The 21,800-nt window shown below is 37.3% G+C and overlaps 4 protein-coding genes across 6 annotated transcripts; 1 reads left to right on the forward strand and 3 right to left on the reverse strand.

Annotated features, from left to right (window-relative positions):
- Positions 1-7,490: 7,490 nt before the first annotated feature.
- LOC122038051 (zinc finger protein 706-like) lies at positions 7,491-10,027 on the reverse strand. The gene is made up of 2 exons (XM_042597612.1): positions 9,793-10,027; positions 7,491-7,796 (listed from the first exon to the last, which is right to left on the reverse strand). Exons 1-2 carry the CDS (start codon positions 10,021-10,023, stop codon positions 7,713-7,715), a joined length of 315 nt encoding a protein of 104 aa, XP_042453546.1. The 5' UTR covers positions 10,024-10,027; the 3' UTR covers positions 7,491-7,712.
- Positions 10,028-10,463: 436 nt separating this feature from the next.
- Positions 10,464-14,276, reverse strand: LOC122038052 (pre-mRNA-splicing factor syf2-like). Of its 2 annotated transcripts, none has more exons than XM_042597614.1 (6): positions 13,949-14,276; positions 13,539-13,685; positions 12,301-12,425; positions 11,968-12,208; positions 10,939-11,075; positions 10,464-10,852 (listed from the first exon to the last, which is right to left on the reverse strand). In XM_042597614.1, exons 1-6 carry the CDS (start codon positions 14,061-14,063, stop codon positions 10,625-10,627), a joined length of 993 nt encoding a protein of 330 aa, XP_042453548.1. In that variant the 5' UTR covers positions 14,064-14,276; the 3' UTR covers positions 10,464-10,624. The 2 variants fall into 2 exon arrangements, with proteins under 2 accessions (XP_042453548.1, XP_042453547.1); XM_042597613.1 differs by having other exon boundaries at positions 12,301-12,437.
- Positions 14,277-14,667: 391 nt separating this feature from the next.
- LOC122005301 (putative clathrin assembly protein At2g01600) lies at positions 14,668-16,900 on the forward strand. The gene is made up of 5 exons (XM_042560293.1): positions 14,668-14,901; positions 15,008-15,077; positions 15,241-15,338; positions 16,178-16,316; positions 16,896-16,900. The coding sequence occupies exons 1-5, from the start codon at positions 14,821-14,823 to the stop codon at positions 16,898-16,900; spliced, it is 393 nt and encodes a 130-aa protein (XP_042416227.1). The 5' UTR covers positions 14,668-14,820.
- A 902-nt stretch (positions 16,901-17,802) lies between these two features.
- Positions 17,803-21,615, reverse strand: LOC122038053 (pre-mRNA-splicing factor syf2-like). Of its 2 annotated transcripts, none has more exons than XM_042597616.1 (6): positions 21,288-21,615; positions 20,878-21,024; positions 19,640-19,764; positions 19,307-19,547; positions 18,278-18,414; positions 17,803-18,191 (listed from the first exon to the last, which is right to left on the reverse strand). In XM_042597616.1, exons 1-6 carry the CDS (start codon positions 21,400-21,402, stop codon positions 17,964-17,966), a joined length of 993 nt encoding a protein of 330 aa, XP_042453550.1. In that variant the 5' UTR covers positions 21,403-21,615; the 3' UTR covers positions 17,803-17,963. The 2 variants fall into 2 exon arrangements, with proteins under 2 accessions (XP_042453550.1, XP_042453549.1); XM_042597615.1 differs by having other exon boundaries at positions 19,640-19,776.
- Positions 21,616-21,800: the final 185 nt, after the last annotated feature.

The following is a 21,800-nucleotide window of genomic DNA, read 5'->3' on the forward strand; positions in this document are numbered from 1 at the left end:
CACTAGGATTTTCCTCTGCCTGGCTTTACTCACCAGAACTTTCACCTAGCTTCACTCACTAGGACTTTCAATTCTGCCTAGCTTCACTCACTAGGACTTCTCTTCTGCCTGGCTTCACTCACCAGGTCTTTCACCTAGCTTCACTCACTAGGATTTTCTTCTGCCTGGCTTCACTCACCAGGACTTTCACCTAGCTTCACTCACCAGGACTTTCAATTCTGCCTAGCTTCACTCACTAGGACTTCTCTTCTACCTGGCTTCACTCACCAGGTCTTTCACCTAGCTTCACTCACTAGGATTTTCTTCTGCCTGGCTTCACTCACTAGGACTTTCACCTAGCTTCACTCACTAGGATTTTCTCACTGCCTGACATTCCAGTTAGGACTTTCCCAGTCAAGTATTCGGTCAATCTTTGACCTACTCGACTCTTCTTCAATCAACCTTGTATTGTCAAACATCGAAACTCAAACCAAAACTCAAGCTTGGTCAACCAGGTCAACCTTGACCTGAGAGATGTTGCACCAACAACCAGGACTGTCACATTGCCTAGCTTTCCTCACTAGGACTTTCATCTCACTTCATTGACCAGAATTTTCCTTTTACCTAGCTTTACTCACTAGGGCTTTTCACCTGTCTTCACTCACCAGGATTTTCCAACTACCTGGCTTCACTCACCAATACTTTTTATCTGCCTAGCTTCACTCACTAGGATTTTTCACCTGTCTTTACTCACCAGGACTTTCCACACTATATGTCCTATCAACACTGACTCACTTGGATTTTCTTCTTCTGCCAACCTTTCCATTGGACTTGCCCTTGCCTAACTTCTAGTTAGGACTTCCCCAATTAAGTATCCAGTCAACCTTGACCTACTTGACTCTTCTTCTCATCAAACTGGTCAAACTTTGACCAGAGGAGAATTGCACCAATAATCTCCCCAAACAGACAATTACAACTGCAATCTCCATATATTATCAAATATCAAAACTCAAATATCAAGACTCAAGCTTAGTCGACTCAATCAACTTTGACCTAGGAAAATTGCACCAACAGATTGTTGAGAATACAATCAAAGTCCCATATTAAAAATACATGGAAAAGATCATGGATTTAAAAGATGAAAGATATCTTCATTAGTATGAGGCCTTTTGGATATAACTCAAAAACAAAACCATAAGGGCTTAGACCTAAAGTGGACAAAGTCATACCATTGTGGAGATATGTGAATTCTTTTAGACACAACATTAGCAACTAACTTCTATACATTGTCGAAGCTAGAAATTAGCTTTTACACATTGTAGAAGCTACCTACTGACTTTTACACGGTCAATCATGATTAGTTAATATTCATTTGAAATTTAGCGAGTGTCATGGAGCCCCATCATTTGTTTTGCTCATAGAAATGTTGTTTTAATAGATTATCATTCAGAGAAACAAAATCAAAATATATAAAATTATTGTTGTAGAAGCTAGCAACTAGTTTCTACAATTGTAGAAGCTAGATGCTAGCTTCTACACGGTCGAATGGTCAGATAATGTAAGGGTATTTTAATCGTTCATGTTAAATGGGGCACTCATTTGGTTTTAATTGGAAATGGAACAAATTTTATAAATGATGGACGTCCTTCTAATTTTTGACCAATTTTAATCTTCTAATATCATCTCTACCACATGAGAATCTAAGTTACAGTACTATTTATGAGCTCTAAAATCAAGCCACTTAAAAGGTACATGTGACCATGTGGCACATATTGGCCAGAGGGCTACGGTTTTTATTACTTTTCCCATTTAAGACGACCTTCTGACAAGGCTGAATACCAGGTCCTGCAGAAAAGACATCAACCATATTAGAATACCCTTTGTGTATGATGCTAAAATGAAAATGTCTCTCTAAGAAAGTTGCATCCCACAAACCTTTAAAATTACATCTCCTGTGAGTGTTGGCACTTGAATAGTTGCTCCTAATATTGCCTTCAAGTTTTAACATATTGTTAAGTCATAGTTTTCATGCACATCAAAGGTTCAATGGAAGAAGGCTTGCCTCGCGTGTCCCCAAACATGAAAAACACTCAAAATCCATTTTGGAGCCCAAAGCAATGCTTGAACAAGATAAGCACGGGGAGGCTGCCGCCCCTCCTCAATGTTTAAGTATAAAATTGTATGAGGTATAGGAATAGGGGGTCAAAGAGAGGTGAATGGGAGGCAACCACATGGTCGCCTCCCCTCAACATAAACATATATATTTCGTTCTCTCGATATGAAATTTCTGACTTGTCCCTGCTTGGTATCAAGGAACTACACTCATAGGTACCAGCGTGACACTTAAGATAGCATCCACATGAATATCAATTTTGTCCCTGCAAAAGACAGGATGCTACTGAACCTAAAACACATCTCTGGCGCATTAATTACCGAATTGGATTTAAGTAACATAAAGGTTGCCAGGTTGATTGTTCTCAGGATCTGCCCCACCATTTCTATGTATTTTTATAGTTTCATTGTCATCCACACCTGCATTTATTTGTTAATAAATAAGAAATCACCATATTTGGAATAAAAAATTTCTGCATGGATAGTTTGATTGTTCCCAAAAAATAAAAGATTTGATTTATGCAGATTGTGATAATCACTAGAAAGCATGGGTAGCATTATGTAGTTTACCATCTGTGTACATTTAGGAAGCTATGCTGACACTAGTAAATGTTCATACATTAGATCAACAAAGGAAATCTAATCAAAAGCAAATAATTCTCCTGACAAATTTGATTATTTTGAAGTTAATTAATATAAAAGTGGCATCATAGAAGCAAGTTTGTCCATAGGTGTCAAAACCAACCTGTAAGGTCACATTTATCAATATTAGATTAGAAAGAGTGGCATTTAAACAATTAAATGATCACTGGGATTCAAGGAGAACTGGTCGAAATAAAAAACATCTTAAAAAATGATATTTCCATTAGGGAGAATACTAAAATCCCTTAGTAAACTAGCATTTTTTTCCTCAATATTTTCCAATATTTGTGCAAGAAAATTCATGTCCGAACAATCTTTGCTATCAGAAAAACCACCTCTAAACTTTTGATGCGATTGGTGTAAAACTCAGGTCGATTTTCTATTGCATAATATCCAGAAGATTGAATCAGTCTGGAAGAATTTAATTGCAATTTGAAACTAGTGACCTGATCAGTGGACTTTGAAAATATTGATCACACAAGTAGACTACACACTCCGAGACTGATATTCATATCTTTATGTGATAAAAAGGTGATTCGTTCGCCCCTAACGCCCCGGCCAACTCGTCTCTAGGCTAACACGGAGGAGATAAATCACGTACCATAATCTGGATGAGCTTTCACTAGATATTATTGCTCTCAATACCACATACTTCACCCAAGCAGTAGTAGCGGCAAAGTGAATTAGAGAAATAGACACATTCACAACCCATACAACATTGACAACATAATAAAAATATTGAATCAAGAATAATATAGCAGACAACATGCAAGTAGAAATGAACAAACACCTGATCATATAGCTAGTCCGCTTACCCTCATCTTTCAAGACCTGTGAAAGGACAGACTTCATCTTTTGCTCATGAAATTTAAGTGTAATTAATAACCGGAATAAGACAATTGACAACATGTGGAAACGACTGGAAACGACATATCCAAGATTAAGTAACCTCGTATGCACGCTGAACTTCTTGGAAATGGCATGGTGTGTTTGTGCAAATATGTTATTCCAGCAAATGCTTAGTAGTTTAGTACTGTCAAATGATAAATGGAGATGCTCAACTTGATACATTTATTACTATGGCTTAATACAAACAGATTCTTATCGACAGGATTAATGGCTTTGCCTATGTATCAGCTAATAGGAATTTTCAGCACACCAAAAGGATACGATATTAATGTTGGACAATTTTTTAACCAGTGATGCGGCGATATAGGGAGGCCCACCTGACACAAAGTCAACTGCTAAGGTGGAGATCAAAGTCAAGGTGGTCAACGCCAGGATGACCACCCGTCTAGCTCGGGATGTATATGATAAAATAATCCGATGTTCAGTGTGGAGCAGCAAGACGCTGAGGAGACCGGATAGCTTGTCCGAACGGGAGAGTGCACGTTACTACACAGTCACCACAGGAAAGAGCAACAAAGGCCGACAGAGCGGAGGAGTCCTGGCCGAGTGGCTACTTCGCTCGGCCAAGCAGCGGGACCTGGCAGTGGACAGAACAAAGGAGTCTCAGCCGAGCGCCCGAACCGGGGGAGGACATGTTACTACACAGTCACCGCAGGGGAGAGCAATTAAGGCCGACAGAGCAGAGGAGTCCCGGCCGAGCGGCTACTTCGCTCGGCCAAGCAGCGGGACCTAAACGTGGACGGAGCGAATGAGTCCCGGCCGAGTGGCTACCTCGCTCAGCCAAGCAGCGGGACCGTTGTCGTATCTCTCTCAATATCCTTCTGGGAGATAGTATCGTTGAAACGAGGCATGGTCGACAGGCAGATCATACAGCGGAAGCTTCTACTATCTTGTCAGGGATATGCATGCCCTGTTAAGGTATGGTGTCAGAGGTACTTTCCTGACAGGTCCCTTCATAGGACGTATTGGAGAACATGCCCATGCCTCGAGAAGCGTGCGCGTTGCACACCAAGACTCTATATAAGGGGGGGGGGGGGGGCCATCACCGGCGGAGATACGCGAGATTCATTGTTTACGCTAGAATTACTGCTGCTCCACTTTTTTTCACTATTTCAGTGACTGACTTGAGCGTCGAAGGGCCAACACCGGGAACCCCTTCCTGGCTCGGCACTGATGTTACTTGTTTTGCATAGCGGAGCAAGGTCTACAGTCAATCAGTAAAGCCGCCACATCCCCCCACTTTCCACCTCTCCGTTTTCGGACAGGATCAACCGGAGATAGAGGAAAAAGATTTGAATTTATAAAAAAAAACTAAATTCAGACTTATATGTTTAGTTGACCTGAACTGATAATCTCATACTACTAAACAGAAAAGGAAAAGCTGCTTAGGATGACTAAGTTGGCTGGAAAATTAAGTTGCCTTGTATATCTAACTCTCGATTCCAAGTGCAGACTCCCTACTATCGAGTACGAGTGTAGACTTCCGACTCTTGACTTCGAGTGCAAACTCTTGACTCCAAGTGCAGACTCTCGATTGTCGAGTCTGAGTCAGAAGAAAGAAGTCGAGACCTGCGTGATGCAGTTTCCTTAAAACATATTTATCCTCTTCTGGTTGTGCTTAGGTTATGATGGACGTCCATTTCTCAGATATAATGGCAGAACCACATACACAATCAAGTACTGGTTATCCGTGATAAACTAAAAGGTACCAATTGTTATCATCGGTAAACCACCGAGCGAAAATGCATAGTGGAGAGAAGATTTAGGGGAATGACGGTGAATGAAAATCTTTGCTATTTTTCTCTCACTCCTTTGCTCTTGGAAGGGGAGCCTTGGCACAACGATAATGTTATTGCTTTGTGACCTAAAGGTTAGATTTGAATCCTGGAAAAAACCTCTTTCAAAAAGAGGAACTCTGCATGACGGGAGCTTCGTGCACCAGGCTAACCTTTTATCCACAAGTGAGAGAACCTCTCCCTATACATTTATTCACATTATACATATATGTACAACAATATAAACCAACAATAAAATTATAAAATTCTCAATATGTAACTAAAATCTCATTTACAATGGACACATATATCCAATCATTAATTATAAGGATTTGTACATCCTAAAGTACAACAACGTCTTGAGAAAAAACAGAGAGTTAGAATAGAACAAAAGCCTTAAGAAAACAGTTTGCAACTTAAAATCAACTAAATAGAGGCACTATTACAGACTGCTCCTTTTAAACCTGCAGATCGGCATGCCCATTAACTAGACCCTTAAATTAGTTTCCCAGATCCAAACTCTTCCAACCCCTCCCTATTGCGATTTCAATATCATAGCCTTGATGACCTCCACTATCTTCACACAAGGAATCCCTGATGCGTGATTTCTCTTCCATTAACAATACTCTAATTACCATGATAGTTTGCAAGATTAAGGATAACAATACACATCCAAACTCTTGACGATAGAATTAAGAAACACTAATGACCATGATATCTTGCCTGATGAATAATAATAATAATAATAATAATAATAATAATAATAATAATAATAATAATACCGGCTAATTGAGCTTCATGATATACTAGAGGCCCATCAAGCCCATACTAATTCATCAGCAATTTATTGAACATTTAAATGAAAATTGTAAGAAAAATTTTATATTCAATAATTTGTTTATATCACATAAAATATTTTTTGTTTTTTCTATAAAAATTCTAAAATAATTATTAATTTTTTAGTCTATATATCAATTTCCACAAAATTGCTGCGTATACTGATCCAAGATATAATAAACCTATAGTTTTATTTATATTCTATCAATCCAATCCAATCCAAGTTCACATTTATTATACTATTATTTTTCTATTATCAACTGATATTTTATCAATAAAATATCGGTCCCAAAAATAAATAGAATGAAACCGCACTTGAATTGATGAGCAACAAATGTACAACCAAAAGAAAGCAAAAAGAAATAATAGTCCTACAATAAATACAAATATTTTGAAAAGTGAAATTGCCAATTTTATAATCTCAACTTCCAAACAACAACAATCAACCCTGATGAAACTTGGAAGTCACGGGCGACAGTGGCGAGCCAAGCCTCCGTCTTGAATTCCTTTCCCTCACCGTTCTATCTTTCGGAGTAAACACCTCGTCGGGCACCATGACAACGAGTTAACAACAAGCACCAACCGAAAATAATAGACAATGAAAACATAACAATGTGAATAGATTGTCAAGAGTTAGCGACAATAACAGAATTAGGACAATATTTTCTTTCGGCGGATAAATGGAGTAAAACAATTTAATAAATTTAAAACGATAAAGTAGGAATTTTCATTCAATAGAACAATAATCTTAAAACGCTGGCAGTTTAAATGAATCTTTACAAGTACTTTCTCCTAATAATCGATGAAAAACATTCATAGCGCCTGACTAATTATCTTCAAAATTAATCAGTTCAAAAATTGAATACCTGAATTGAAATAAAAAAAATACAAATAGACAGCTTTTTATAGAACACATTTGGAGTGTAACAGTTTAATACAACGCCGCACTAATGACGAGAGCATCTCTGAATAGCAGATAGTAACGAGAGCTAGTGCTGCAGGCATCTCATATGTGGAAAATGCAGTTAAAAATGTGATCAAGAAAACGTAGATAATAAATGTGTTCAAAGAGGATAAAAACGAATCAGCTCAAATTTTGATGAGAATCGCATAATAAAAAAAAAAATGTACCGGCAACAAAAGATGAAACTGTTACGTGGCCCCTCTAGGATGCCCCTCATTGTCTGAAAGAGAGATAAATTACGAGGGACTTCCCACAACAACAACACATACTTGTATGGGATTAAAACAATTCATTGACTTATAATAGACTGACAGATTATTAAGCAGAGGAAATTTATCCAGTAGCAAAGAGCAATGCCATAACGGTTCTCCAAGGAAAATGAAAATAGAGAATATAGATAGACGCACACAGAAGTTTCAATTTAAGTTGACAAACGCTTTCGAGTGGAACATAAAGTGTAACTTTTCAATCTTCGGACGTAACTTGAAGATGAATCACTCTGATTCGCTGGGAGGCTTCTCCTTTGGATGCTTTGAGCTGTAATGGTCGACGAGTTGATTATGATTTGCAAGTTGCACCTGAAATAAAGCCAAATGTTTGAGAAGGCTGTTTCTGTTTGTGAGAATAACAAGTAGAAAAATGGAGGGTAAACAAAATTTGATGCATTCAATCAAAATGGCATCAATATGAGACAACACTAATCTAGCATTCGACCTGAGGGTAAAAAATGATTCTGTAGAAGAAACACAAGAGGTGATCTCATAGAAAATAATTTGTATTACACAAAATATGAAAAATACAAGAGCATAATGATATCTAAAGCAGATGATTGCACCTTAACTACCAGTTAACTAATGTTGTGAGCATAAGAGGATATATTAGCGTTTGCCACTAATATTGCCAAACTTGTGACCTCAAGCCTGATAGGAAAAATGTTATAATAGTTCTACACAAAAGATAGAGAAGTAGCCACTATATCAGTCGGTTATATTTTTGAAATGGTGACAATACTGCTGGTGTGTGACTTCTATTCTTGTTATTGTGTTCCATGCAAGTGAACAAACACCAATCTTAGTTTGCTGTTAACAAATAAGTTTCATATGGAGATCAATTTGATAATTTTCTCAATTCAGATGGTGTATATTCTGCTGTCTCTCTCTCTAAATGTGTGTGTGAATTCACTAACTCCTGCTAAGAGAATTGTATCAAATGAATAACAATAACACCTGCTAGGAGAATTGTATCATCACATGCAGCCAGGTATGCTAAAACCTCGGAAGTCTGACATTGAAAGGATTTTCAACTGTGGATTGATACAGTTAAATAGCAAGTTTTATGCTACAGTGAGATAAGTTTGAAGATAACATAAAGAAAACAAACTTATATAGGAGAGAAGTCATTGTTCTAGTTTGATTATCTCCATCAATGATGTTTCATTATCATCATAACTGGTTATCCTTGTAGGTGCAGTAACTGAAAAAAAATATATGCTTCACAATCAAATTATATAAATTTTGTCAACCAAGATATAGAACCTTATGTAAAATTAAGCTTAGTGATCTCAATTAGGTCTACACCTATCATCCACCAAGTAAAAACAGTATCTCAGTGATTACCTCATGGCAGTGAAGATCCAAGATTTGTTCTTTAATTGTGTAGAAAGACAAGCATAAACAAGTCAAAAATATAGTCATTGGGGGCGCCTAGGAAAATGTTTCTGGACATGCAAGCATATGCCAGCTACATTGGTTTAATTAAATGCCTAAAGGATTCTTGACTAACAGATATCCTGTCTTATCTGAAAGGTATGAAAAATTCTACAAACATGATAGAAGTTAACATACAGCAAATTCATAAGACAGCATATTTTTCTGAAGTCCCAAAGATGCGGTTGAAGCATCCTCATACAAGGATGAATTATGAAATGTGGTTTTAAGAAATTCCTTTGCGTAGAAGAGTTATCATTATCGAACTATGCTGATTTAGGAAATTGTATGATAATCAACCACAGAGGCATCATCACCAATATAGACACTAAGACCATAAATAACATACTTCATATTATAGCAATGAACGACAAGGAGCAAAAAGAGAAGCCTAGCATCGCAGTGCTAGCTTAAACAAGAACGAGGAATCAACCCATTCGAGGTAAAAAAAAAAATACAGTTCCATCGGAAACGGATTGAGTTTCCATGGAAAGGAAAATACAATTAAAGGAAACCCGTCTATGTTATACCAAAATAGTATCTAAAGATGAGATTCTACTGATGACGCCTTCAGGCCCATATGAGAGGTAAAATTAATGCTTTATTAATCTTTTAATACGATAATTGCACAGGATGATCTTTGGATCAATCAGAGTCCACAACAGCCAATGAAAGAGGGGAATTATCCCAACTCTTATCACGAAAGAAAACGGGAAACGAGATTTTTGAACGAAAAAAACAAATACAGACAGCGATCTGGGAATCGAATCGAACTTTTGCTCACAAGAGCCAGGAGGAGGGAGGGAATAATTTAGTCGAACAATGAAGCAACGGAAAAAGCGATTTAGGGATCAGAGGATCGTAGGACCTTGCAGATGGGGCAGACGACCTTGAGACCGACCGCTCTCGCCTCGAGCTGGGAACCTTTCGGTTTCTGGTTCCTCTCCGCGTTCTTCCTCTGCGATTCGATCTTCTGCTTTCCCCTCGTCATCGCGCACTCCTCGCCTCTCTCGTCTCGTCTCGTCTCGTCTCCTCTCCTCTCCTCTCGTCTCGTTGGCAACCGTCTGGAAGCTTCCGAATCGAAACGCGGGGCCCACATGCGAAGAAAAGGAACGGATCCAAGACGCCGAGCCCCCGATCGATCGCAATCGTACCATATAGGGTCAGGATCGGCCGTTGGATAAAGAATAACAAAAAGCGGCCGTTGGATAAAGAGTAACAAAAAGCGAATACGGATAGACCGAGAGCAATTATCAAATCGAGCCCTTAATAATGAGAAATATCCAAATCGGCCTTCTATATCAGTAATTCTCAAAACTAGAACTATAATCTAAATAATGGTATTAAGAAAGATGTCTAGAATTGTGCTTAATAAGAGTTATACACACTGAGAAATCACAGCAGCACAGCACCTCTTTTTTTTTAAAAAATTTTAAATCCTCATTTCATTATTGCATATCCTAACCAGTAAAGTCCATATATGGGAAAACTAGAAACAATCTTTTGATAACTGAAGCAGTATTAGAGAATTTTACGAAGTACATTTCAACTAGGTATTTGATTAAACACAAAGTGCTAGAGAATACAACTTACAAGTCATCATAACGATTGCATACCCAAATGGCATAAAATTTTCAAATTAACACTGCAGATCCCAAATTGTTACACAGTATAAGTATGCGCTCCATAAAATTAGCAAATTAATCTGGCAAAGCAGTTCCCCTTTCCAAATTATTCTTGATCTCCAAAGTGTATTTCCCAAACGCCCTCTCAATCTTCTTATTGAAGTGCTCATTCCTGTCATTGATCGAATCAATATCCTTCTCCTCGTGGAACTTCCGCCTCCTGCTGAATGACTTGCGTTTTGCATCCCTATCTTGAAGTTCTTTCACCATTCGATCAATATTTTCTTCAGGGGTCTTCGTCATCTGCACAATTTATACAAGTGTTAAATCAAAATATAATAAAGATTTTAACAGCTCTGGAAGGTCTAGCGTGTATCCAGTGATTGTACCTTGCCATACTGTAGACTAGAAGCCTCCCGATAGAACTCTGGATCTTCTTCCTTTGCTTTATTATATGCCTCCATATCACATTGAATGTTTTGTGTGCGCTTTTTGTGAGCATTATAAAGGGTTTTCTGATTAAAAACTGTTTTAAAGGATAATAGTCAATTAGCATATTGATAGACATAAGACAGAATAAACTCTACTGAAGATTCATAGTATCTAAATCATCTATATAGCCCTAGATACTATCTCCTAATAAATGTTAAAAGTACCTACAAAATTAAGAAAAAGGACCATATTCTCTCATCTCTCTCTTCCATGTATATTTTGTTATTAGTCTCAAGAACGGAGGGAGAAAGGGAGCCTTAGCACGGTAAAGTTGTTGTCATATAACCTTAAAGTGCAATGCAGGATAAAGTTATGTACAATAGATCCAATGTGGTTCGACTTTTCCCGAAACCTTACATTGGTGGTAGCTTCATGCACCAGCCCTTTAGTCTCAAGAACCAGACTGCCCTTTAGTCTCAAAAACGGAGTGCAGGATAAAGAATTTAGTATAGTGGTTTTTCAATCATTAGCACTAATATAAATTGGAAAAGAGTCCAAGTGAAATATGACTAAAGGAAAGGGAATCAAACTAAATAATATAGGTTTGGTATTAAACAGGAATCAGACAAAGTTGAGGAAAAGGAATATTTGCTAGCATGACTTAATAGATCCAATGTATAGAATTGACCAAAGTCCAAGACCTGATCTCTATTTCCATAGAATACTGCAGTTAAATCGACAAGCCTCTTTAATAAAGCAGGGAAGCTGGAAGAATATAGATATTTCACATAATTGTTTTCATAATTGGATGCGAATTTTAAAGGACTCCTAATGGAAGTAGAATTGCATAGGATAACAGATTCAATAAAAACTGTATTAACTTTAGAACATTGCAGCGATCAAAGCAGCTTTCCACGTATGCTAACATAAATTATGATACTCACATGGACATAAATGAATAATATATAAAAGCCTTCATATCTTACCATCCCAACCATGAGGAGCAGGATCTTTTTCCCACTTCTTATACTTTGCTTCAGCTTTCTCTTGCGTGTCGAGCATGTAAGCCTTTGACATATCCAAACCATTTGAATCAAGCAGCTTGCCAATCTTTTTCTTCCTTTCATCAAGCCATTTTTGTTTGGAGATGCCCCTTGTTTCTGTTGGAGCTTCCATCTTCTTCTTTTCAGCTACCATTGCCATCTGATTAGCCTTCCGTGCTTCATTCTGTAAATGTATCATTGTGATAAAATTAACTTAAAGATGCATTTCATATATATCAAGAATTACATCCAAAATGTACATGAGGGTGGTATTACCATCTTTAACCTCAGCTCAAACAACTTCTTCTGCTTCTCAGTAAGATGCGGCTGGCCTGATTCAGAATCAACATTGTCATCATTTTGTTCCACTTGATTTGCCCTTTCTTCTTCAACTGACACCACTGTTTGTTTATCTAAAATAAATTCATTAATCAATAGTGTTGTAGAAAAAACATCACAGATTAAGGAGAGGATACGTCAGTATAATTAATTGATATGACTCAACACATGCCATATAGCCAACCCCAATCATAACATGCATTAGAGCCGTGGGAGAAGTACACATAGACAGATGAAATAATGGATCTGAGGGGAAATGGTGTACCAGTCTCCAGATACCAAAGCATAAAGTACACACTCAACATAACCCATTGAATTGTTTCATAAACAACTTTCTAAAGTCAACGCAGACATATTTGTTGTTGCATTAATCACAAGTGCTGGTAATGGGTGTACAAGTTATTGAAATTGTAATGAACTCAATAAGAGTAGGGTGGAGAGTTGACAATATATTCAGTTAAGTGATCACACTTAACTTTACCTTTATATACCATGACTGAAAAGAAGAGATCATCGGTAATTATTTTTCCCTAAAAATCAAGTTGTTTGACAACTGAGATCCTGCATGATAATGGGCTCATAACAGCTAGTTACCACTGTGTTTTCTCGCCCCTTCTACAGAAGCTACTTTCATTGCTAGGGATACTCTATATTGTGTGCATAACAGAAACCAAAGTCTTTCATGCTCCATGATAATTATCCTGAGTGAGCCATTTTATAGCTAGCAGATCAAACCCCACATGTCATCACAATATTTACCAACTTAGAGATTAAAAGAAGTTCTACCCTGTGTGATATATGAAGAGAATATTGTGAAATATTAATGACCCGCTAGAATAAAAACTAAAATCACAGATGGATTAGTAGTTTTAAAGAAAGAACACATTCAATTTTGCACAGAATGATTCACTATGTTGATAGAATTAGGAAATAGCTAAGTAGTTTGTCATACATTAAATTTAAAGAACTCAAAAAATAGACAAATAATGAATGAGAAGCTTCATTATTTATGCATGAAGATGACACAGAGCAAGCATTAGACCAATCGTTCAAAACATTTAAAGAAAAGCACGCAATTCTATCAGTTTTATCTAGTTTAAAAAAATAGAAATTCGATTACTGACGAAAAAACATTTTTAAAAATTCCCTAGAAAGAGGAAAAAAAAGGAGATTACCTGATTCATTCCTTTCGATCTGAGCTTTTAAGTCAGCAATCCTCTTAAAGCAGTGGTCGCTGCACTCATGGTAGGGATTGGAAGCGTTTATGCAATCCGGGTGGACAATTCTCTCCTCTGGCTCCTTTGAGCTGTCATTGGTCTCGTCTAAAGACAAATCCAGCAAACAAAAAGCTATTAATTCTTCTCATCAGGGTAAAAAAAAGACCAAGAAAATAAAGATCAGGATTTTTGAAGAAATATGTGCTAAAACCTCTATATTTCTCATTCTCCTCGTGGATTAATCGACAAAACGGAAGAAGAAAAAAAGGGATCACATAAATCTTTGCATTTATGCTCGAACAATATCTATCATCAAAAGGGCGGAAATAGTTTTCCCGTATGGAGAAGAACAACTAGGAACAACCTACCTTCTTCAGCGCGAGAATTGGATTCGGCGATTCTTTGGAAGCAATATTCGACGCACTCGTGGTAAGGATTTGAGGCGTTGATGCAATCCGGATGCACACTTCTTCCCTTTTCCATCCCTCTCTCTCCTTCGACTGACCTAGTCTTCGAGAGGAGAAATAGCAGACAAATTGAGAGCGAGAGACCCAAAATCGGATTTTCAGAGAGAGAGAGAAAGAGAGAGAGAGGGAATTTTTCGGATTGGCTTCTAGACTTAGTCCGCCTCCATCTCCTCGGAAGAAAAGGGGCGTGATCGTTAGAGAAGAGAAGGGCAGCGGGCCGAGTTGGGGCTTGGTTATTTTTTAATTAATTTATTCTTATATCAAATTTATTCAAAATTATTTATTAAATTAATTAAAATTTTACTTTTAATATTTTATGATTTAAATATATTAAAAAATTATATAATATTATTTAACTAATAAATAACTAACCCATGTAATTAATTTTCACTTAGAACTAATATCGTCCGTCAGATTTAAGCAGGAGGATCTTGTGCGATCACTCAACGTCCTCGAATCGATTTTCTAAACTGCGCCTATTTTTTGATAATTGTACACTGGTTGTGACCTTGTGGCCCGGGAAAAGAGGGCAAATGGAGCGTAAAAATGCGGTAGGATGGGGTAAGCATATCAACTCGAATCCCTGTTATAGAAAACCCGAGCGCGAGTTTGGAGGAGAGAGAAGGGGAAGCCGATGGTGGCGGGTTGGTAAGAGGGCTCGCGTTTGCGCATTGGTAAGCGATCGCCTCTCGTTCCCTCTCTTCCTCCTTTACCTTTAGGGATAGGAACGGTGAGGTTAGGGGGAAGGAGAAATCAAGGTCAGGACGGGGTGGATGGGGACATGGCGGAAGGCCTACGGAGCCCTCAAGGATTCTACCAAAGTTGGGCTCGCGAAGGTCAATAGCGAATTCAAGGTCTGTGATTCATTCCTTCAATGGAAAGTTTAAATCTTTATCTTAACGCGATGTATCTGTCTAATTTTTGTTTGCTTTATTTCTTCCTTCGTTGATTTGGTGCAAGGATTTGGATATTGCTATCGTCAAAGCAACAAACCATGTAGAATGCCCCCCGAAGGAGCGACACGTGCGGAGTGAGTGGTCCTTTTTCTGTTTGATCGCCATTTGTACTTTGCTATCCATTGGTTATGCCATTGAAGCTTCGTTCAGTTATTTAAAACTTCAATTCGTCCAACGGCCTTCATGTGGAGATTTGCATCAGGACCTTAAAATTTGAAGCTAATATTTTTGTTTCAGCGATTTTTGCTGCTACCTCGGTGGTTCGTCCGCGAGCCGATGTAGCTTACTGCATCTATGCGCTAGGCAGAAGACTGTCCAAGACCCATAATTGGACGGTATGTGAAATCCAGATTCTCTAAAGCATGTTATTGTCACTTGTGAGTTTCGTTTTTGTTGAATCAATTGCTTTTGTTCTTCGTCTTACATTTTAGCTGTCATTTTCAATGGAGTTTCAGTAGTCGAAATGGCATGTAAGAAAGCACATTATACAACATTACTTTGTGAAAAAAGTAGATTATAGAAAGTCTGATTCTGAAAAACACAAACATAAAAAAGCAGTATGATACTTGATTTGTCTGAGTACTAGGATTCTAGCTGTCCTTTTGATGTTCTTTGTTTCTGATCATATACTGAAGCATCAGGAATTTGTTTTGGGTGCTTCACATGTTGGTCTCTTTTAAGTTTCACAAATTTCGTGTAAACTTCAATGGCTGGAATCTCTGTTTTTGATTTTGATTACTATGGTTCAAGTCATGAAAAAAATAGCTTTTCTCTGCAAGCATTAGGGCCTTTAGATTGATTATTAGGATCTCATGTAATAGGGCTGCCCTCATCACATTTTATATATTTCATTATAATGTGAATTTTCTTAGTAAATTGAAATGACAAAATTGTGGTTACCTTTAACTAGGTGATATAAGGTACTACTGTCAAGAGTCTAGTCTCAGTATTGATAAGAAAAAAAAATTGTAATGAAATATTTATTTACCTTTTGACTATTAACTAGCTGAATTTGCATACAGAATTTTTGGCCACAAAAGGTAGCAAAAATCATATTAAGAATCCCATTATTTCCTCAGAAAATGGATGAGGGAACACCAACGCTCAACTTTATTTATTGTAGATGTTTATATGTAACTTGAAAGTGATCTTTAGTCTTGATGAAAATTTACAGGTTGCATTGAAAGCATTGATAGTTATTCACAGGACAATGAGGGAAGGTGATCCTACATTTCGAGAGGAGCTATTAAGCTATTCTCGTCGAGGCAGTATTCTTCAAATATCCAACTTTAAGGATGATTCATGTCCTTTGGGTGTGTTTCCTTTTCAATTCTTATAAAATTTAATCTCACCTTGTTTTGATGAAAAATTCTACAAACATGATAGAAGTTAACATACAGCAAATTCATAAGACAGCATATTTTTCTGAAGTCCCAAAGATGCGGTTGAAGCATCCTCATACAAGGATGAATTATGAAATGTGGTTTTAAGAAATTCCTTTGCGTAGAAGAGTTATCATTATCGAACTATGCTGATTTAGGAAATTGTATGATAATCAACCACAGAGGCATCATCACCAATATAGACACTAAGACCATAAATAACATACTTCATATTATAGCAATGAACGACAAGGAGCAAAAAGAGAAGCCTAGCATCGCAGTGCTAGCTTAAACAAGAACGAGGAATCAACCCATTCGAGGTAAAAAAAAAAATACAGTTCCATCGGAAACGGATTGAGTTTCCATGGAAAGGAAAATACAATTAAAGGAAACCCGTCTATGTTATACCAAAATAGTATCTAAAGATGAGATTCTACTGATGACGCCTTCAGGCCCATATGAGAGGTAAAATTAATGCTTTATTAATCTTTTAATACGATAATTGCACAGGATGATCTTTGGATCAATCAGAGTCCACAACAGCCAATGAAAGAGGGGAATTATCCCAACTCTTATCACGAAAGAAAACGGGAAACGAGATTTTTGAACGAAAAAAACAAATACAGACAGCGATCTGGGAATCGAATCGAACTTTTGCTCACAAGAGCCAGGAGGAGGGAGGGAATAATTTAGTCGAACAATGAAGCAACGGAAAAAGCGATTTAGGGATCAGAGGATCGTAGGACCTTGCAGATGGGGCAGACGACCTTGAGACCGACCGCTCTCGCCTCGAGCTGGGAACCTTTCGGTTTCTGGTTCCTCTCCGCGTTCTTCCTCTGCGATTCGATCTTCTGCTTTCCCCTCGTCATCGCGCACTCCTCGCCTCTCTCGTCTCGTCTCGTCTCGTCTCCTCTCCTCTCCTCTCGTCTCGTTGGCAACCGTCTGGAAGCTTCCGAATCGAAACGCGGGGCCCACATGCGAAGAAAAGGAACGGATCCAAGACGCCGAGCCCCCGATCGATCGCAATCGTACCATATAGGGTCAGGATCGGCCGTTGGATAAAGAATAACAAAAAGCGGCCGTTGGATAAAGAGTAACAAAAAGCGAATACGGATAGACCGAGAGCAATTATCAAATCGAGCCCTTAATAATGAGAAATATCCAAATCGGCCTTCTATATCAGTAATTCTCAAAACTAGAACTATAATCTAAATAATGGTATTAAGAAAGATGTCTAGAATTGTGCTTAATAAGAGTTATACACACTGAGAAATCACAGCAGCACAGCACCTCTTTTTTTTTAAAAAATTTTAAATCCTCATTTCATTATTGCATATCCTAACCAGTAAAGTCCATATATGGGAAAACTAGAAACAATCTTTTGATAACTGAAGCAGTATTAGAGAATTTTACGAAGTACATTTCAACTAGGTATTTGATTAAACACAAAGTGCTAGAGAATACAACTTACAAGTCATCATAACGATTGCATACCCAAATGGCATAAAATTTTCAAATTAACACTGCAGATCCCAAATTGTTACACAGTATAAGTATGCGCTCCATAAAATTAGCAAATTAATCTGGCAAAGCAGTTCCCCTTTCCAAATTATTCTTGATCTCCAAAGTGTATTTCCCAAACGCCCTCTCAATCTTCTTATTGAAGTGCTCATTCCTGTCATTGATCGAATCAATATCCTTCTCCTCGTGGAACTTCCGCCTCCTGCTGAATGACTTGCGTTTTGCATCCCTATCTTGAAGTTCTTTCACCATTCGATCAATATTTTCTTCAGGGGTCTTCGTCATCTGCACAATTTATACAAGTGTTAAATCAAAATATAATAAAGATTTTAACAGCTCTGGAAGGTCTAGCGTGTATCCAGTGATTGTACCTTGCCATACTGTAGACTAGAAGCCTCCCGATAGAACTCTGGATCTTCTTCCTTTGCTTTATTATATGCCTCCATATCACATTGAATGTTTTGTGTGCGCTTTTTGTGAGCATTATAAAGGGTTTTCTGATTAAAAACTGTTTTAAAGGATAATAGTCAATTAGCATATTGATAGACATAAGACAGAATAAACTCTACTGAAGATTCATAGTATCTAAATCATCTATATAGCCCTAGATACTATCTCCTAATAAATGTTAAAAGTACCTACAAAATTAAGAAAAAGGACCATATTCTCTCATCTCTCTCTTCCATGTATATTTTGTTATTAGTCTCAAGAACGGAGGGAGAAAGGGAGCCTTAGCACGGTAAAGTTGTTGTCATATAACCTTAAAGTGCAATGCAGGATAAAGTTATGTACAATAGATCCAATGTGGTTCGACTTTTCCCGAAACCTTACATTGGTGGTAGCTTCATGCACCAGCCCTTTAGTCTCAAGAACCAGACTGCCCTTTAGTCTCAAAAACGGAGTGCAGGATAAAGAATTTAGTATAGTGGTTTTTCAATCATTAGCACTAATATAAATTGGAAAAGAGTCCAAGTGAAATATGACTAAAGGAAAGGGAATCAAACTAAATAATATAGGTTTGGTATTAAACAGGAATCAGACAAAGTTGAGGAAAAGGAATATTTGCTAGCATGACTTAATAGATCCAATGTATAGAATTGACCAAAGTCCAAGACCTGATCTCTATTTCCATAGAATACTGCAGTTAAATCGACAAGCCTCTTTAATAAAGCAGGGAAGCTGGAAGAATATAGATATTTCACATAATTGTTTTCATAATTGGATGCGAATTTTAAAGGACTCCTAATGGAAGTAGAATTGCATAGGATAACAGATTCAATAAAAACTGTATTAACTTTAGAACATTGCAGCGATCAAAGCAGCTTTCCACGTATGCTAACATAAATTATGATACTCACATGGACATAAATGAATAATATATAAAAGCCTTCATATCTTACCATCCCAACCATGAGGAGCAGGATCTTTTTCCCACTTCTTATACTTTGCTTCAGCTTTCTCTTGCGTGTCGAGCATGTAAGCCTTTGACATATCCAAACCATTTGAATCAAGCAGCTTGCCAATCTTTTTCTTCCTTTCATCAAGCCATTTTTGTTTGGAGATGCCCCTTGTTTCTGTTGGAGCTTCCATCTTCTTCTTTTCAGCTACCATTGCCATCTGATTAGCCTTCCGTGCTTCATTCTGTAAATGTATCATTGTGATAAAATTAACTTAAAGATGCATTTCATATATATCAAGAATTACATCCAAAATGTACATGAGGGTGGTATTACCATCTTTAACCTCAGCTCAAACAACTTCTTCTGCTTCTCAGTAAGATGCGGCTGGCCTGATTCAGAATCAACATTGTCATCATTTTGTTCCACTTGATTTGCCCTTTCTTCTTCAACTGACACCACTGTTTGTTTATCTAAAATAAATTCATTAATCAATAGTGTTGTAGAAAAAACATCACAGATTAAGGAGAGGATACGTCAGTATAATTAATTGATATGACTCAACACATGCCATATAGCCAACCCCAATCATAACATGCATTAGAGCCGTGGGAGAAGTACACATAGACAGATGAAATAATGGATCTGAGGGGAAATGGTGTACCAGTCTCCAGATACCAAAGCATAAAGTACACACTCAACATAACCCATTGAATTGTTTCATAAACAACTTTCTAAAGTCAACGCAGACATATTTGTTGTTGCATTAATCACAAGTGCTGGTAATGGGTGTACAAGTTATTGAAATTGTAATGAACTCAATAAGAGTAGGGTGGAGAGTTGACAATATATTCAGTTAAGTGATCACACTTAACTTTACCTTTATATACCATGACTGAAAAGAAGAGATCATCGGTAATTATTTTTCCCTAAAAATCAAGTTGTTTGACAACTGAGATCCTGCATGATAATGGGCTCATAACAGCTAGTTACCACTGTGTTTTCTCGCCCCTTCTACAGAAGCTACTTTCATTGCTAGGGATACTCTATATTGTGTGCATAACAGAAACCAAAGTCTTTCATGCTCCATGATAATTATCCTGAGTGAGCCATTTTATAGCTAGCAGATCAAACCCCACATGTCATCACAATATTTACCAACTTAGAGATTAAAAGAAGTTCTACCCTGTGTGATATATGAAGAGAATATTGTGAAATATTAATGACCCGCTAGAATAAAAACTAAAATCACAGATGGATTAGTAGTTTTAAAGAAAGAACACATTCAATTTTGCACAGAATGATTCACTATGTTGATAGAATTAGGAAATAGCTAAGTAGTTTGTCATACATTAAATTTAAAGAACTCAAAAAATAGACAAATAATGAATGAGAAGCTTCATTATTTATGCATGAAGATGACACAGAGCAAGCATTAGACCAATCGTTCAAAACATTTAAAGAAAAGCACGCAATTCTATCAGTTTTATCTAGTTTAAAAAAATAGAAATTCGATTACTGACGAAAAAACATTTTTAAAAATTCCCTAGAAAGAGGAAAAAAAAGGAGATTACCTGATTCATTCCTTTCGATCTGAGCTTTTAAGTCAGCAATCCTCTTAAAGCAGTGGTCGCTGCACTCATGGTAGGGATTGGAAGCGTTTATGCAATCCGGGTGGACAATTCTCTCCTCTGGCTCCTTTGAGCTGTCATTGGTCTCGTCTAAAGACAAATCCAGCAAACAAAAAGCTATTAATTCTTCTCATCAGGGTAAAAAAAAGACCAAGAAAATAAAGATCAGGATTTTTGAAGAAATATGTGCTAAAACCTCTATATTTCTCATTCTCCTCGTGGATTAATCGACAAAACGGAAGAAGAAAAAAAGGGATCACATAAATCTTTGCATTTATGCTCGAACAATATCTATCATCAAAAGGGCGGAAATAGTTTTCCCGTATGGAGAAGAACAACTAGGAACAACCTACCTTCTTCAGCGCGAGAATTGGATTCGGCGATTCTTTGGAAGCAATATTCGACGCACTCGTGGTAAGGATTTGAGGCGTTGATGCAATCCGGATGCACACTTCTTCCCTTTTCCATCCCTCTCTCTCCTTCGACTGACCTAGTCTTCGAGAGGAGAAATAGCAGACAAATTGAGAGCGAGAGACCCAAAATCGGATTTTCAGAGAGAGAGAGAAAGAGAGAGAGAGGGAATTTTTCGGATTGGCTTCTAGACTTAGTCCGCCTCCATCTCCTCGGAAGAAAAGGGGCGTGATCGTTAGAGAAGAGAAGGGCAGCGGGCCGAGTTGGGGCTTGGTTATTTTTTAATTAATTTATTCTTATATCAAATTTATTCAAAATTATTTATTAAATTAATTAAAATTTTACTTTTAATATTTTATGATTTAAATATATTAAAAAATTATATAATATTATTTAACTAATAAATAACTAACCCATGTAATTAATTTTCACTTAGAACTAATATCGTCCGTCAG

This window comes from Zingiber officinale, chromosome 1A (genome assembly GCF_018446385.1).
Source record: "Zingiber officinale cultivar Zhangliang chromosome 1A, Zo_v1.1, whole genome shotgun sequence".
NCBI classification, from domain to species: Eukaryota; Viridiplantae; Streptophyta; class Magnoliopsida; order Zingiberales; family Zingiberaceae; genus Zingiber; species Zingiber officinale.

Coding starts and splice junctions, on each gene's coding strand:
- LOC122038051 (XM_042597612.1), bottom strand. CDS start 10,023: ATGTGGGCCCCGCGTTTCGATTCGGAAGCTTCCAGACGGTTGCCAACG. Junction 7,797..9,792: donor TCGTCTGCCCCATCTGCAAG/GTCCTACGATCC, acceptor GCTTTATTTCAG/GTGCAACTTGCAAATCATAA.
- LOC122038052 (XM_042597613.1), bottom strand. CDS start 14,063: ATGGAAAAGGGAAGAAGTGTGCATCCGGATTGCATCAACGCCTCAAAT. Junction 12,438..13,538: donor GATCGAAAGGAATGAATCAG/GTAATCTCCTTT, acceptor AATTTATTTTAG/ATAAACAAACAGTGGTGTCA. Junction 11,076..11,967: donor TGCTCCTCATGGTTGGGATG/GTAAGATATGAA, acceptor CCTTTAAAACAG/TTTTTAATCAGAAAACCCTT.
- LOC122005301 (XM_042560293.1), top strand. CDS start 14,821: ATGGGGACATGGCGGAAGGCCTACGGAGCCCTCAAGGATTCTACCAAA. Junction 14,902..15,007: donor AGGTCAATAGCGAATTCAAG/GTCTGTGATTCA, acceptor ATTTGGTGCAAG/GATTTGGATATTGCTATCGT. Junction 15,078..15,240: donor GAAGGAGCGACACGTGCGGA/GTGAGTGGTCCT, acceptor TTTTTGTTTCAG/CGATTTTTGCTGCTACCTCG.
- LOC122038053 (XM_042597615.1), bottom strand. CDS start 21,402: ATGGAAAAGGGAAGAAGTGTGCATCCGGATTGCATCAACGCCTCAAAT. Junction 18,415..19,306: donor TGCTCCTCATGGTTGGGATG/GTAAGATATGAA, acceptor CCTTTAAAACAG/TTTTTAATCAGAAAACCCTT. Junction 18,192..18,277: donor CTAGTCTACAGTATGGCAAG/GTACAATCACTG, acceptor TAAATTGTGCAG/ATGACGAAGACCCCTGAAGA.